The sequence below is a fragment of the Lissotriton helveticus genome, chromosome 7, assembly GCF_964261635.1.
Source record: "Lissotriton helveticus chromosome 7, aLisHel1.1, whole genome shotgun sequence".
Taxonomy (NCBI): domain Eukaryota; kingdom Metazoa; phylum Chordata; class Amphibia; order Caudata; family Salamandridae; genus Lissotriton; species Lissotriton helveticus.
In genome coordinates this window covers 1,885,276,340-1,885,291,979 of record NC_136068.1, presented here as the reverse complement: position 1 = coordinate 1,885,291,979, position 15,640 = coordinate 1,885,276,340, and the positions used below count along the sequence as shown (strand labels likewise).

At 37.2% G+C, this 15,640-nt stretch overlaps 1 protein-coding gene across 1 annotated transcript; it reads left to right on the top strand.

The window, feature by feature from the left end:
• The first annotated feature begins 14,143 nt into the window (after positions 1-14,143).
• Positions 14,144-15,091, top strand: LOC144769858 (olfactory receptor 1G1-like). Its single transcript, XM_078654044.1, has one exon. The coding sequence runs from the start codon at positions 14,144-14,146 to the stop codon at positions 15,089-15,091; it is 948 nt and encodes a 315-aa protein (XP_078510170.1).
• Positions 15,092-15,640: the final 549 nt, after the last annotated feature.

The following is a 15,640-nucleotide window of genomic DNA, read 5'->3' as shown; positions in this document are numbered from 1 at the left end:
TAGTCAAGACTTCTTCTTCCATTAGCTCATGTTACAAATCTGCTGTTCGTATTCCCTCTATCTTTACTAAACGCACCAAAAGGAGTGCAAGGAACAAGCCCCTCAGTCACAGCAGTGTTACGCAATCAATAGCTGTCTCCAATGATGTAGAATTAGGCATTCCAAACCCCCCTCGTTCATGGATGACAGTTCTACAACAACTGAAGACATTTATGCTACCAATAGCACCAACATTTCTACCAACATCCCCCTGATCAATAGGTGTTGTCCATTACTAGACCTAACTGAAAATAATGCGGGGAGGGTGGTTGTAGTAGCGTTGGTAGCACATCCACCAAGTTTAAGTACTATCCATGAGGAACATGAACATATTAACCATGGAAATGAGGTCCAGTCAGGAGTGGCTAAGGACAGGAATATGATTATTAATGAGCTTAGGGCTGAAGTCAATTCTCTCACAATGCTAATATCTGACCTTGCAGACCAGGTTAAACACCTTCTGGGCAGGGAGAGATCCAAGACATATATCGCATATCATCCCATAGGCCCTGAAACAAACCCTCATTCATTCCAGGATAGCACCACTTCTTACAAGCCCACGTATAATATCACTTCATTGATGTCCATTCCTACACACCCCCCTATAAAATCCTCTATTCAATAGATTTAGGCATTCAGGGGTAGAAAATGGGTAGAAACAAAACATTTGAGGACAGTAACAAGCGTTACTCTTGTGATATATATGGGCTGACCTATTGCCTGGCAAAAAGTATCTTCATGATAAATTTGCCTAAAGTCCCAACACACTTTACACATGAAGATCACAACTCCCTAATCAGTAAATCGATTCATTGGATTAGAAAGGTTAGGGGGTGCAGATCGGTTATCTGAGAAGACATATTATGGGTGTAAAGGCTAAGCTGATGTTCTTCTCAAATGGATTCCATCGAGCTGCACTTAAGGGATGAGAATGTGATGCATAACCTAATAGCACTGGAAGTACTAGCCTCAGCCTCACCCACTGGTATACAGATGAAATACAACCCAAGTGGTATGTATCTGCCCAAAGCCCACAAAATGATTGGCACTCGGGCAGGCTCAGTTTCAACTCTAGACAAAGTGGATTGACTGGTATCCTTAAACTCACCAAATTATATCCCACCTGATCACAGAGAATCAACTGGGCATTTGGTCTGCAAAGATATGTTACAAACTGATCCAGCTCTGCTAGAGCCTCAACCCTCAGGTTTTGCAGCCCCAAATATGTTACACCTGCCTATACACAGCAATGAAACATGTCCTTCTGACTTCACTAACAAACATCACCAAGCTCAAGATGTCAGGAGTGAAACAAGGTCTGATGAAGCCCCTGATAACCCACATATTTCAAGTATATAAATCCAGCAATCAGAAATACAGCTGACATCAAAGAACATAGCAGGTCTGAAAAGAAATATAAAGGATGCTGATAGGCAGTGAAATCTGTCTGCTACAAGCCCTGGAAACTCCCCACAAGCCTGCGTTCAAAATATTCAGTGTTAATGCCATTCCCTCAGCTAGAGGTAGACCCTTGGGTGGCCTTGTTTTATGAGTAAAAATCACCCTAAGTATTGATATAACCCAGCTGTATCTTTTATTACAAGATTTAGAGGGTTAAAGATTTCTACATATGACAAAACTGAAATCTATAAAGTAAACATCTATAGTAGACCAAGTCGGTCCAGTAGGGTATCCTCAACAAGAGAACAGCTAAATACATTTTTATGCACAATTGATCCAAGGGCAATGGTACTCATGGGGCTATTTTAATCACAGATTTGAACCAGTTGTGAGACTAGCAAATATCTTCGAAGAGGAGGACATTGCAAATAACATTCCTCCTCTAGATAGCAGTCTTACAGTGCCTTGCACAGTTGCAGTTTTGCAACTCACTTGATAAGTTTCAGGGTATGGACCTAGAACCTGCAATGGTCGTCTGCCGTCTGATAGACCGAATGCTTCTACATTTAGCAGAGGAAATTGTAAGAGCAGTATCGATTACAGATTGGCATTCATCAACTTTTGCCCATGATTTAATTGTTATAATTAGAGTCGATAGTAACCATTATCCTCTGTGTCAACTTTAGCAGGTTCCCTCTTTCAACCCACAAACTGGAGAGAAAATTATATGAATCCAATTCCAACGGAACCCACAGTCGGCAATACCCGTAGAGTACTGAAATGTCCATCTATAAAGGTAAAGGAGGGAATCATACTTCGAAAATTAGTAAAGGTGTCTCAGTCGGTACCAGTTCAAGCTCTTCATTTGAAGTTATCTCTAATGGTAGTCTTTGCTTGAATAATTTGTAACATCATAAGGTGGGCATATAATCTATTACAAGCAGCACCAGACACACTACGGTAGCTCTTATAATTGGAGACTTTCAGAGAGTCTCGAATCTCGGTATACTTTTAATAGGAATTTTTCAAAGCCTGTTGAGGTTTCACAATGTACTGTAGCACTTTTACAGGAGTGGTCCCCAGTGCATTTAAAGCTTTTTTTTTAAACATCTGACTCCTAGAATCAGTTACGAAAATTTCAAAGAATATTGCATTCAGCTAAAGCAGTATAAAGCGCTCGCTGAAGGCATAGATTTAAAAACCCATGCGTCCTATTTACAATTTCAATTAGAACATGGGGTAAGACGTTGTATTCTTCTTTTATGTATGGGAATACTCCCATTAGCAACATACCTAGCCAGTTGGGGTGATATAAATAAAAATAAATGCATATGTGAATTGTGTAAAGGAGGACAACAAGATTTACTTCATGTTTTACTAATCTGTCCCAACACGTGGACTGGTAGAGGCTCGAGAACGGTATATAAAACCTATCCAACTAAAGCACAAAGCGACTCTAGCCCATGAGTTAATTATGCTCTGTAACTCTCCAGCCAATGAATTAGTTTGTCATAACTTGTTTACATTTGTTTGAAAGTTTTTTTTAATTGTTTTAAAGTAGAGCACATAATCATAACATTTTTATTCAATAGAATGCAAAGGTGGATTTTAGAGCATTTTTATTGTTCTATTATATAATGAATTTTAAAAGTTTTGTGATTGTATTTTAATAAGGATGAGTGTATGTGTATGTATTTGTTGATCTCAATAGAGGTCTGAATCAATTAAAATATTGTATTGGATTGTATTGTATTGTAGAGTCGATAGTAACCATTATCCTCTGTGTCGAATGTTAGCAGGTTCCCTCTTTCAACCCGCAAACTGGAGAGAAAATGATATTAACCCAATTCCAACAGGACCCACAGTCGGCAATACCCGTAGAGCCCTGAAATGGCTATCAATAGTGGGAAAAGACGAGGTCATGACACAGATGTATGACTCCATTTCGGATGTTAGCTCTCTGTATATTGATCTGTCTGTTGTAGAGATCCCCTTGGTATAGATTCACCATATACTGGTAGGTAAACTAAAACTTATTTTGAGTAGGATCCCCAAAGAAAATGAGGAGGGAAAATAGATGCTAATAATTCAGGTAACCCATGGTACAACAACGAGTGTCCTAATACCAGGAGAGAGCTTATTTTGGCAGCCAAATCAAATAATGCCGAGACACTAAGAGAGAAAAGGTCCAAGTAGAAAAGATTATTCGCACAAACCAAGCAAAACTTGGACAATAGTGTCTGGACAAAATTGATCAACGCAGCCAAGATTAAGGATCATGCTCGCTTTTGGTGATTGATAGCCAAAAGAAACAAATTGGGAAAAAGTATCAAGGACTTTTTTTTTACTCTGGTACCTGGGTGAACCATTTTCTAAACTGTATTAAAGGACCATTTTTGATACTATAAATAACAAGCAAGGCCATAGAACAATCTTTGTTACAAACCCCCTGTCTTTTAGTCTAGAGGACACCTTAGCAGCAATCAACACAGTAAAACCCGGGAAAGCACCAGGCCCAGACAAAATACCAGGTGACCTGTTGAGGCATGATGAAGCTGTTTGGGGGCCATATATCAATCTTCTTTGTAATACAGTGGCGGCAGGCGCTCCAGTTCCGGAGTCATGGAAAGGGGATGAAATTATTACAATTTTGAAAAAAGGTGATCCCCAAGACCCTGCAAATTACCAACAAAATTAAATGATTGGATTGAGGAGAATCATATTTTATCAAAATAGCGGGCTGGGTTTAAAGCTAAAACCAGTACAATTGATCAGGTTTTTAGATTTCTCTGTAGGAACTGGAGATATACGAAAAAAAAAAGGCCAAATGTACATTGCTTTAATTTATCTGAAGGCTGCCTTCAACCTGATTCCCAGAGATTAGCTTATGAATTCCGTAACAAACCAAGGTGCACCAGAGGATCTCCTTGTGCAAATAATAAGACTGCATGACAACAACTATGCAAAAGTTGGATGGGGTCCGAGGGGAGAGCTTATTGAGTCAATCCCCGTAAGACAAGGCTGTGTACTGGCGCCAACCCTACTTTCACTATATGTAAATGATGCCCCAGAATACCTGCGGTGGTGCGCACACGATTCACCGAAGCTAGGTGGGGTGCCAGTGCTAGCTCTTTTATTGGCGGACAATACTATTCTAGTGTCTCAAACCCCGAAGGGACTGCAATGCCTATTAGACTCTTTTAGTGTTTTCTGAGATTTTAAGGGTATAAAAATACATTCTATCAATTCTAGTTAATCCACTTAAATAGTTCAAGAAGAACATAACAGTCCAAAAACAGAAGCTAGAATATGAGCCAAGTTTTAACTATCCAGGCATTACACTTGACACTAAAATGACCTGGTAGCCTCATCTGCACAAAAGTAAGACCATTTTGCTCCAAAATTCCCTACCAATACTAAAAAAACATGAGAGCAGTATTCCCAAGGCAGTGTCCCCTGCACTTGAGGTATATAAATAGAGGGCACAATCGTCAATCCTTTATGGTGTGGAACTATGGGGGCCTTTTTGTAGGAATACTTTTGCGGGGGAGAAAACCCGGTTTTTGAGCAATATCTGGATGAAGTGCAGTCCCAGTTGGCAAATCTATATACATGAAATTTGGCTATGGTGTTTTACAAATTATCTCAAACACATCGAAATGAGGTCGAAATACAGATGAGAACAATGTTGACAGTTGTTTACTATGCTAATCCAATGCACAAGAAAATGATTTACACTTATTATTCTTTTTCCCAGCCTATGCCATGCCCAGGTAAAAATGAATTAAACCAATGTGTCGAAATTTGGGACCAAGGTCTAGTTTTGAGGCAGAAAGAATACTAAAAACGAATACTTCTCAGAAAATAGTTTTTAGTGTTAGCAGACATTTGCTTGCCGTGGTTAAACCAAGAGAAAAAAAAGGTCTGAACTTTTAATATTCTGAATTTTATGTGGCATCGTAAATTCCAATTTGCACTTTTCTGCATTTGCACTATAGAACTGCCCAGAACTCAGGTAGAACTGTTTTGTTGGGTATCCTATGTCCCGCTTATTGTAGCCTATAAGCACTTTTAAAGCACTTGCACTATTGTCGCTGTTGAGATTTTATGTGCGAAGGCTGCATTCATCATATGTACCCTTCTAGTATTTGCTTCTTTTCAACCCGTCCTGGACTTTATATTCTCCTCAACATTTTAATTATATCAGAATGTAAGCTTAGCATTTTTGTCATATTTTAGCTTGATGGGTGTTTTGCAGTTTTATTCTTTTTTATTTAAACTGTGATTATTTGGGGAGACGCGCGAGCGCGTCAATCAAGATGGCCGCCGCCGTGTAGGCTCCGGTAATTCGTCGGCCCTTTATCTATTATAACGACGATTTTTTACCTCAACGAGTGGGATTTGAGGGGAGCGCTTGCTGCACCACCAGGTTTCCTACCTTCCTGCCGATTTTGGGGCATTTACTGTCGCCGGAAGCCTGTTTCCCGGCCTCCTGGTTCCGGCTCCCAGCTGCATCCTGAGGTACTGCCTGTTTTGTGAGCCTTGGGGGCGGAGTGCTTCTTAGGAAAGGGCCTGGCTTGGGCCTAGCCACGCCCACAGTCCATTATAGCTGCTGCACCAGTGCTTTTTCAGTGTTTTACACTGTTTTCTTTACTCCTTCACTCATTTAATTCACATTTGTGTATTATTATTGCACATTTGTGTCTCATCTTTGCCTCACAATGGACAATAAAAATCCAGTCAATAATAAAAGGAGACAGCAAGTTTCCCCTCCTCCTGTTAAGTCTAAAGTGGTGGAGTCTTCTTCTGAACCTTCGCTTTCATTAATTCTAGAGGAAATTAAGGCTTTACGCAGTAATATGGACGTTATTGCCTCTAATATTAAAAGTGTACGCAAAGATATGGCTTCTCTGTCCATGAAAATTTCAGATAATTCCATCAAAATACAAGATAATAAAAGTAAAGTGGATTCTTTTATTCCTCTTGTGGCTCAAATTCTTCCAATGCATGCTCGACTTTTGGAATTGGAAAACCGCAACCGACAATATAATCTTCGCATTTTTAATTTGCCTGAAGAAGTTGAGGGTTCTGATTGTCGTTTATACTTGGAATCTTTGCTTCCTGGTCTTCTGAATCTCAAGTTTCCAGAAAAATTTGAAGTGGACAAAGCCCATAGAATCCCTTCTCATCGTAACCCTCGTCATACTAAACCCAGGCAAATGATATTTAAGGTTCTGCGTCATCACCATCTTGTCTTGATCCGCAAAGCTGCAAGAGACATTCCCTCACTTATGGTGAATGGTCACAAAATTTTTATTCACCAAGACTTTGCTAAAGAGACAGTGGCTATCCGTAAAGAATTCTCTGCATGTCGTTCACAACTCAGGAGCCTTGGTTTCAAGTATGGTCTTTTTGATCCTTTTACTATGCGCATATGGAAAGACAACTTTTCCAAATCCTTTCAACGTCCTGAAGATCTGAGGCACTTCCTTGACCAGCAAGCTCCACCTTCAATGGATACTCATGACCCTAACACTTGACTCTTTCTAGTCAGCAATTTACTGACACTTTTTTGATTTTTCTTGATATTTTTATGGGCTTCAACGGTTCTGGCCATGCTTGTGAAACGTGTGTGCGTTTATATGTTTCTATTTATGTTTCTTGTTTGTTCTTTTCTCCATATTTTCTTTTCACCCCCTTTTGTTTTTACATATAGAGTTGCTATTTTAATCTGTTTCTTCTTTCTGATTTTCTCCATCTCTTCTTGTTTTAATGTTTTCTTTTCCTTTTCTTTTTTCCTTTCTTCTTTTTATAATGGCTACTGTTCATAATGTTAAAATTGTTTCTCTTAATGTGAAAGGTTTGAGACACCCAGTTAAACGTACAAACATTTTGGACTATTTAGGTAGCTGTTAAGCTTATATTTGCTTTGTGCAAGAAACTCATGTTGAAGATAAAATACTTCATTATATGAATAAGAAATGGGTTGACACTATTGTTTCTTCTCCGGCTACGGGAAAGAAAAATGGTGTTGCTATCTTCTTTGCGAAGCGACTTCACTGTCAGGTTTTGAATAAAATTACAGATTCTGAGGGAAGATATGTACTTGCTAAAATTCAAATCCATGATTCTACTCTATTTTTACTTAATATTTATGGTCCTTCAGCGGATGACCCTACTTTTTGGTCTACTATTACTACTGAGGTTTTGAAGTTGGGTAATGTTCCAATTGTTGTTGGGGGTGATTTTAATGTTATAGCTGACCCATTGTTAGATAGGTTGTCTACCACTAAATTTCGTCCTCCTAAAGTGTTTCATGCCTTTAAATTGTTTACTCAAACTACTAAATTAGCCGACGTTTGGCGACTTCATTTCCCTACTGAAAAATGTTTTACCTTTTTTTCCAACCCTCATAATTCTCACTCACGAATTGACTATTTTCTACTTTCTCCATCTCTTATCCAAACTGCATCTTCCCCGATAATTGGTAATATTAATATATCAGATCATGCTTTAATTTCTTTTGTTTTAAATATCTCCTCCAATTTTACTAAGCAAACCAGATGGCGTATGAACACTAGTATTGCTCTTAACGAGCGTAATAAACCTAAACTATTACAAGCCATTCAAGACTATTTTTTTGTTTAATCCAGAAAACTCTACTTCTGTAATCAAAAGATGGGATGCTTTTAAGGCTTACATTAGGGGTGCTACAATTTCCATCATGGCTCATGAGAATAAATAGTTTAATAATAATATTAAACATTTTGAGAAACAAATCACAACATTTGAACGATTATTTATTACTTCCAATAATCCCCAATACAAAACAACACTACAATAACTTCGTTCAACAATTCTATTCTTAGTAAAAGAGCTGGGGTTCAACTTGCTAAATCCAATGCTAGATTTCGTTTTAATTCCAGCAAGTCTGGGAAACTCCTTGCAAATTACTTACGTATTAAAAGAGATAAAACACAGATTACCTCAATTCATAGCCCTCACGGCAAGATTGAGCTGTCCCATAATGATATTGTTCAAGAGTTTCTTGATTTGTATTCTAACCTATATAATAAACCAGAGTTGTGTGATAGTTCATTAATTGATGCCTTCCTGAATTCTTGTCACTTACCAAAACTTCCTCTCTCAGATAGAACTGGATTGGATTTACCTATTACTATTGAGGAAATTCCGAAAGCCATTAAATCACTTAAACAGAATAAATCCCCAGGCCCTGATGGTATCCCTGCTGAATTTTATAAAGAATTCCAACCTCATCTTCTTTTACCAAATTTATTTCAGCTTTTTTTCACATTTTAGTTCCTCCGGAACCATTTCAGGCTCTTTTGCTGATGCTTTAATTATTGTTCTTCCCAAACCCGATAAAGACCCTACCCTAGTTTCTAACTATCGCCCTATATCCTTAATTAATCAGGACTGTAAATTATATGCTAAAATCCTTGCCTCTAGATTAGCTCCTGTACTCCATTCTACTATTCACCCTGATCAATCAGAATTTAGGAAAAACAGATACTCCGCTAATAACACCAGAACCCTATTACATGTTATTGAACAAACTCCTACCCTTCTTGTTCATGCTGGAGTTATGGCTTTGGATGCAGAAAAAGCCTTTGATAAAATCCATTGGCAATTTTTGTTTCAAACTTTATCTAGATTTAATTTTGGCCCCTCTCTTATTCGTATGATTGCGGCGTTATATTATGCTCCCACTGCTCGTTTATTTATCAATGGCCAAATTTCTACTCAATTCTCCCTTTTTAGAGGAACACGACAGGGTTGTCCCCTTTCCCCGCTTTTATTTCTATTGGGAATCAAACCTTTTCTTAATTATATACGTAATTGTAAGGATATTCAAGGTATTACAAATAAAAATGTTACCATTAAAACTTTAGCTAATGCAGATGATGTATTATTGTTTCTTAGTAATCCAATTTCATCTGTTCCCTCCTTATTAACCATTATTGATAAATATTCATCACTTTCTGGTTACAAACTTAATGTTAATAAAACTGATTTTTTTTCCTTTTAATTTTCTGTGTACCCCTGATATGTTACCTTTAACTGATATTGTTTGGCAAAAACACAAACTGAAATATCTGGGTATTTTGTTCTCCTCCTCCTTACCCTCAACGTTAAAATTGAATAGTAATTTTATACTTGATTTTGTTAAAAATAAAACTTCTAGATGGTCTTCTCTCCATCTCACTTGGTGGGGAAGAATGGAATCGATAAAAATGAATATTGCTCCTAAAATAATTTATTCCCTGCTATGATACCCACTCAATTTCCGTTAAAATTCTATAAAGATGTTGATAAACTGTTATCTACTATTCTGTGGACTAAAAAGCCTCCTCGAATTGCTTATAAAAAGCTAAAAATACCTAAATGTAATGCAGGATTTGGCCTTCCTGACTTTTTCCTTTATCATAAGGCATTCATACTAAAACAAAGTTCCTTGTGGTTTACTGTTTCACCCATGGTTAATCCTCCTATTTGGTTTGATATTGAAAAATCTCTCGTTGCCCCTTTTCCGTTACCCTCCTTACTCACAATGTCTCATATATCTACTGTTGTGCACTACTCATCTATACTCAAGTCATCCAGATTAATTTTCAATGATTTAGATATTAATTTTGCTTCTCCTTTAATTTCTACATTGAATATATCACTGTGGCATAGTGCTTTACTGAATAGAAAGGTGACTTTCTGGAACTCCTGGATTAAGGCGGGCATTTTTTACCTTAACGATGTATTTTATGATAATGCTTTTATTCCTTTTTACGATTTACAATCTAAATTCCAGTTGCCTAAGAATGATTTAGTTAAATATCAATCTCTATGTAACTCAATTTTAGACTCTTTCCCTAATGGTGTCCCCTCTACTGTTACATCTGATTTGTTAATCTATCTCAATGCCGTTTCTTCATCTTCTCATGCTGTTTGTATTATGTATAAACAATTTACCTCCTCATTAGGTACCAATATTGATGCCATTTCAACATTTTGGAATACTGAACTCTCCATTCACTTATCCAATGACTCTTGGAAAACTATTTGTCTCAATAGCATTTCTGGATGGTTTCCGGTGTCTCTTTACCAGACTAATGCATATATTTTGTTTAATTCCCTTTGGACGCCTGTACGCCTCCACCGTGCAAAACTATTTCCTTCTGATGTTTGTTGGCACTGTCATTTGCATCCTGGGTCTTTACGTCATATGCTATTTGAATGCCATATTATTTCGAAATTTTGGTCAGAAGTTTGGGATGTATTGTTAAAAATATTACCTATTCAGGATGCTTTCTCGTACAAATTGTTAGTTTGTAAATCGGTTGTGCTTGTTCATCATCTACCAGATTCTGAAACAAAATTGTTTAATTTCTTAATTTCGGCTGCGTTAAAATCAATTACTTTTTGTTGGAAAGACGCTGCTTCACTTTCTGTGCATGCTTGGTGGTCATGGATTATCTTCACAAGAAGAGGTGCACAATTATCCTTACATGGAGTTAATCATAACCAGATTTCTTTTCAATCCTTCTGGTCTCCTATTGATTCAAATATGTTGTTTCAACAATAATTTTCACTTTTTTTTATTTTTATGGCTACTTCATAAGTGATGTACAATTTATTTAGATGTTAATAGTAACTCTACAATTTATTTAAGGTGATATAATGTATACCCTCTTCCCTTCCCCTTTTCCCCCTTCTCCCTTCCATGCTTTTATTTTCCCCTCATTGACTTTTTGCTAATTGTATTTTCTTGACCTATATGATCGGTTTATTGTATGTTAAGATCATTTAATTGGTTTTTAATGACATTTATTGCTTTTATGTATTGTCTTTTTATGTCTCTTTTTGAAAACTCAATATAATTATTCTGAACTAAACTGTGATTATTTTAGCATGTGTTGTATTGGAACTGTGTTCTATCAATCGATGTGTATGAGATGTTATTATGTATCATTTATGGTTCAAGCAAAACCGAATTAAATGTTAATGAAATGAATTGATAAGACCCAAGACTACACCCAGTGCATTTCCTAGTTTCCCTGTTCTAACTGGCCAGCTATGAGACTGAGAAGGGAGGCAGTGGTACACTACATTCAGGCAAGCACTTGGTAGTTCTTGAGCACCATAAGACATAAGATCCAAATTGAAGATAATCCTTCTCCCCCTACAGGTACACCAATTGATGAGGCCATCCTTTCTAGTTCAACACGGGCACATGGATGTGATCTGGAAGGCACATGGATGTGCACCGAAGAGCACAGTAGGCCTGGCTAGAGAGACACTGGAAAGTTGGATGTTATCTCTTCTTTTGGGAAGGTGAGCATATGCAAACTGCAATGGAGTGAGGAACAATCACAGAAGCACTTCACCTGTAAGAATGGAGAAGCACCCACACATGATACGACTGTGAAGCAAGAGAATAAAACTGGTGCAGACTGATTATTCACACGGACATAACTTTGCATTTGGTGAAACTTTCTCCTTGTGTGGGAAAGAGGATGCCAAAATAGCTTTAGTCATTGCACACTCATAATTCCCTTTTGTGCATTTAAGTCTTTGCTTGAAAAAACTCTCTACGCCTTCAGAGGCAAAAGCATGTGACTTTTACACCTAGTTACTCTTTTAGCCTGCTGATCCATGTATTTGAATAATGAACTAGTGACAATGGTCATTAGACCCTTCTTGCACTACCATTGGCAGAACTCCATCTGCTTTTATAGACCACACATTTGCTGATACTTTGTTCTGTTTGTAAATTTCTTTTAATTTGAAATAAATCATTTCATTTTCTCATGATTGTCTGAACATCCATTATTTACATTTTCTGCAAGCATTCAATCTTGCTTCATGTTTTTTAGACAGCCAATCCAAATGCTTATAACACAAAATAAATGAATTAAAACTGGTGCAAAATCAAATCCCAATGCATTTCGGGAATATTTCCCTTCGTCAGGGGAGCTGAAAAACATGAACACATCAACATAATAATGACTTTAGTTTAAGAAAGACCGTCATTCAGCACTTAGACAAGACGGTTTCCACAATCGAACTCCTGGCAAGATTTCTATCTATACCCGTATGCACACGGATTAGATTTAGGGTAGGTTTGATAATTTTCTTTCTTCTTGTGTTCTGATGGTCTTGCGCATTACACGCACTTTATGTTTGGATAGAGCGCCCAAACATATAACACCATAGCGGTGAAACAGGCTGATCGACAAAAGTGTAGACGGGTCATTTCCCCACCCTACACATATTTTAATATACAGGCACGAGTTTTAGAAATATAGCATTTAGGTACTCACGGGCGTTAGAGTCTTAATTAGCGAGCTTCTTTATATCATCCTAAATATATGTTCTTCATTTTCAGAATCCGTGCATCATTCATATTGGTAAAACTCTACATCGAAATATTCACATCTTATTCACGGTAAGGATCCTCACAGCTCTTTTTTCTCCAATGTCCAATCTTTGTCTAAAGTCCCATTTAGTTTTTTGTTACAAAATATTCTCCCATTTTGGCTCAAACACAGTGTATAACTCATACATACCCTCTGAACCTGGTATACTCTTGTTCTTCTGTTGTTATAACTCTGTATTATCATGATGAGCATTGTTTTTGCCTGTACTCTAAGTGTTTACCCCAACCTGCTCCTAACATAAGGATATTCAGCATCTCTTTTTGGTTAAGTTTTTGCTTCATAAACATTCACAGTTCTCAAAGTGAGAAAAATGTCTCAAAATTTAAGGAAATTTCAATGTAAGTTGTAAGTGCTGAATGACGGTCTTTCTTAAACTAAAGTCATTATTATTTTGATGTGTTTATGTTTTTCAGCTCCCCTGACGAAGGGAAATATTCCCGAAATGCATTGGGATTTGATTTTGCACCAGTTTTAATTCATTTATTTTGTGTTATAAGCATTTGGATTGGCTGTCTAAAAAACATGAAGCAAGATTGAATGCTTGCAGAAAATGTAAATAATGGATGTTCAGACAATCATGAGAAAATGAAATGATTTATTTCAAATTAAAAGAAATTTACAAACAGAACAAAGTATCATTAGATTTGTGGTCTATAAAAGCAGATGGAATTCTGCCAATGGTAGTGCAAGAAGAGTCTAATGACCATTGTCACTAGTTCATTATTAATTTCAACTTCTGCGGAGGGTGGCTCCTCCTTCCCTCTTAGCACACCAAAATAAAACTGAGGTAAGTAACAATCTAAAACTTGAAGTTAAATCACCAACAAAAGGAGTGCACCGCTCAACCCCCATTTCAATTGATCCACGTATTTGGCCATGTTCTATTAAAGTCACACCTACCAACATGAGGGTGGTACAAGAGAGATGCAACGGGACTCGTTAATATGCCTCCAAGTAACTCTTTCAGCCCGTCTATTCTGAGCCACTCATTTATCATGAGCCCTGATTTAGAGTTTGGTGCAACTAAAAATCCTCCATTTATGTGGTTGGTAGGGTAGGTAGTCTCAAGGATAATTGTCTTAATTTCATAATTCTGGCTACCATTAAAATAATGTACGAATTTGGTCTTATTGTAGAAATAATCAATACCTTTACATCGACAAATTAATCATTGAGTTGCTCAGAATGCACTCTCAAATCATATTTTGTGTTTTAGACGTTGTAAACAATATTTTTTTATTTATTTTCAGATGGAAGATATCAATCAAACTTACCTGGGAGAATTTATTCTTGTAGGGTTCTCTGATCTTTCCAACTTGCGAGTTCCCATATTTGCTGGATGCCTGTTTTTGTACCTATTAGCAGTTTCTGGTAACCTCACCGTCATATCTGTCATTTACTCCGAGTCACAACTTCACACACCCATGTACTTTTTCCTTACAAACCTGTCTTTTGTAGACATCTCCTACACTTCTGTCACAATCCCAAAAATGCTGGCCAGCTTCTCTCTTGCAAAAACACAAATAACTCTTCAGGAATGCCTGCTGCAGGTTTACTTTTTCATGTCCATGATTGCAATAGAATTCCTTCTGCTGACCATCATGTCTTTTGATCGCTATGTAGCCATCTGCAATCCATTACAGTACACAATGATGATGAATAGATCTGTGTGTCTGCGTATGGCCACCGGAGCATGGATTTTAGGCTTCCTGGAGCCAATATTTCACACTGTTCTTTTATCAACATTCTCCTTCTGTAAGTCTCATGAAATTAACCACTTCTTCTGTGACATCGCTGCCCTGCTGAAACTTTCCTGCACCAGCACTCGTACAATTGAAACAATGACTTTCATCCTTGCCGTGATATTGGTAATATTCTCATGGATTTTAATTATCACTTCATACATCAAAATCATCTCAGCCATTTTGAAAATGCAGACCACTACCCAGAGGCAAAAGGCCTTCTCCACCTGTGCCTCTCACCTCACAGTGGTTATTTTATTTTATGGAGCCATCATGTTTGTCTATGTAAGGCCAGTCTCTATGTACTCAGTGAGTGAGAGCAAAATGTTCTTCTTGGTCTACAATGGAGTGGCCCCTTTGTGCAACCCCATAATCTACACTCTTAAAAACAAAGAGTTCAAAGATGCCTTGAAAAGAAGAACAGGTAGAAGATCACAGAATAAGGAACAAGCCTGATATACAATTATATTATACAATATATTTATTGCATAAACATTTGTTATGATTTTGTTTCACACTCAAAATAATTTGATCAATACTAGATTTTATGGGTTTTAAATGTTTTTTCTAGTCAAACAGACTAATGCGGGCAAGGGCACAGACATAGCTTAAGAAATTGCATAATGTGAGGCAGTCTGTATCTTAAATAAGGGCTCATATAAGAAGAGATGTTTATCTCTTTCATTATGTATGGGTTAGAGTTGATGCTCACGGGTGTACTTGCTAAATTAGTAATGAACATCTGAGTGGACAGTGCCATGGACGGGGCCTGTATAGTTTAAAGTGTACTATGAGGACAGTAAGTTTCAGGTAAATAAATGAGAAAATATGCAAACATTGGAATTTTTGTTTTCTGTTCTTAAAATCACTAAACATTGCACTGCTCTTGCACCTTCTAAATTACTATCCTGAACACAGCAGACCAGATTTACAAGCTGTGCTATTGAAGTCATGTTATAATACTACAAAATGTATTACAAAACATTCTACAAAGTGAAACTTTTG

Excerpts from the sequence above, each read along its gene's own strand:
- LOC144769858 (XM_078654044.1), top strand. The coding sequence starts at position 14,144 with ATGGAAGATATCAATCAAACTTACCTGGGAGAATTTATTCTTGTAGGG.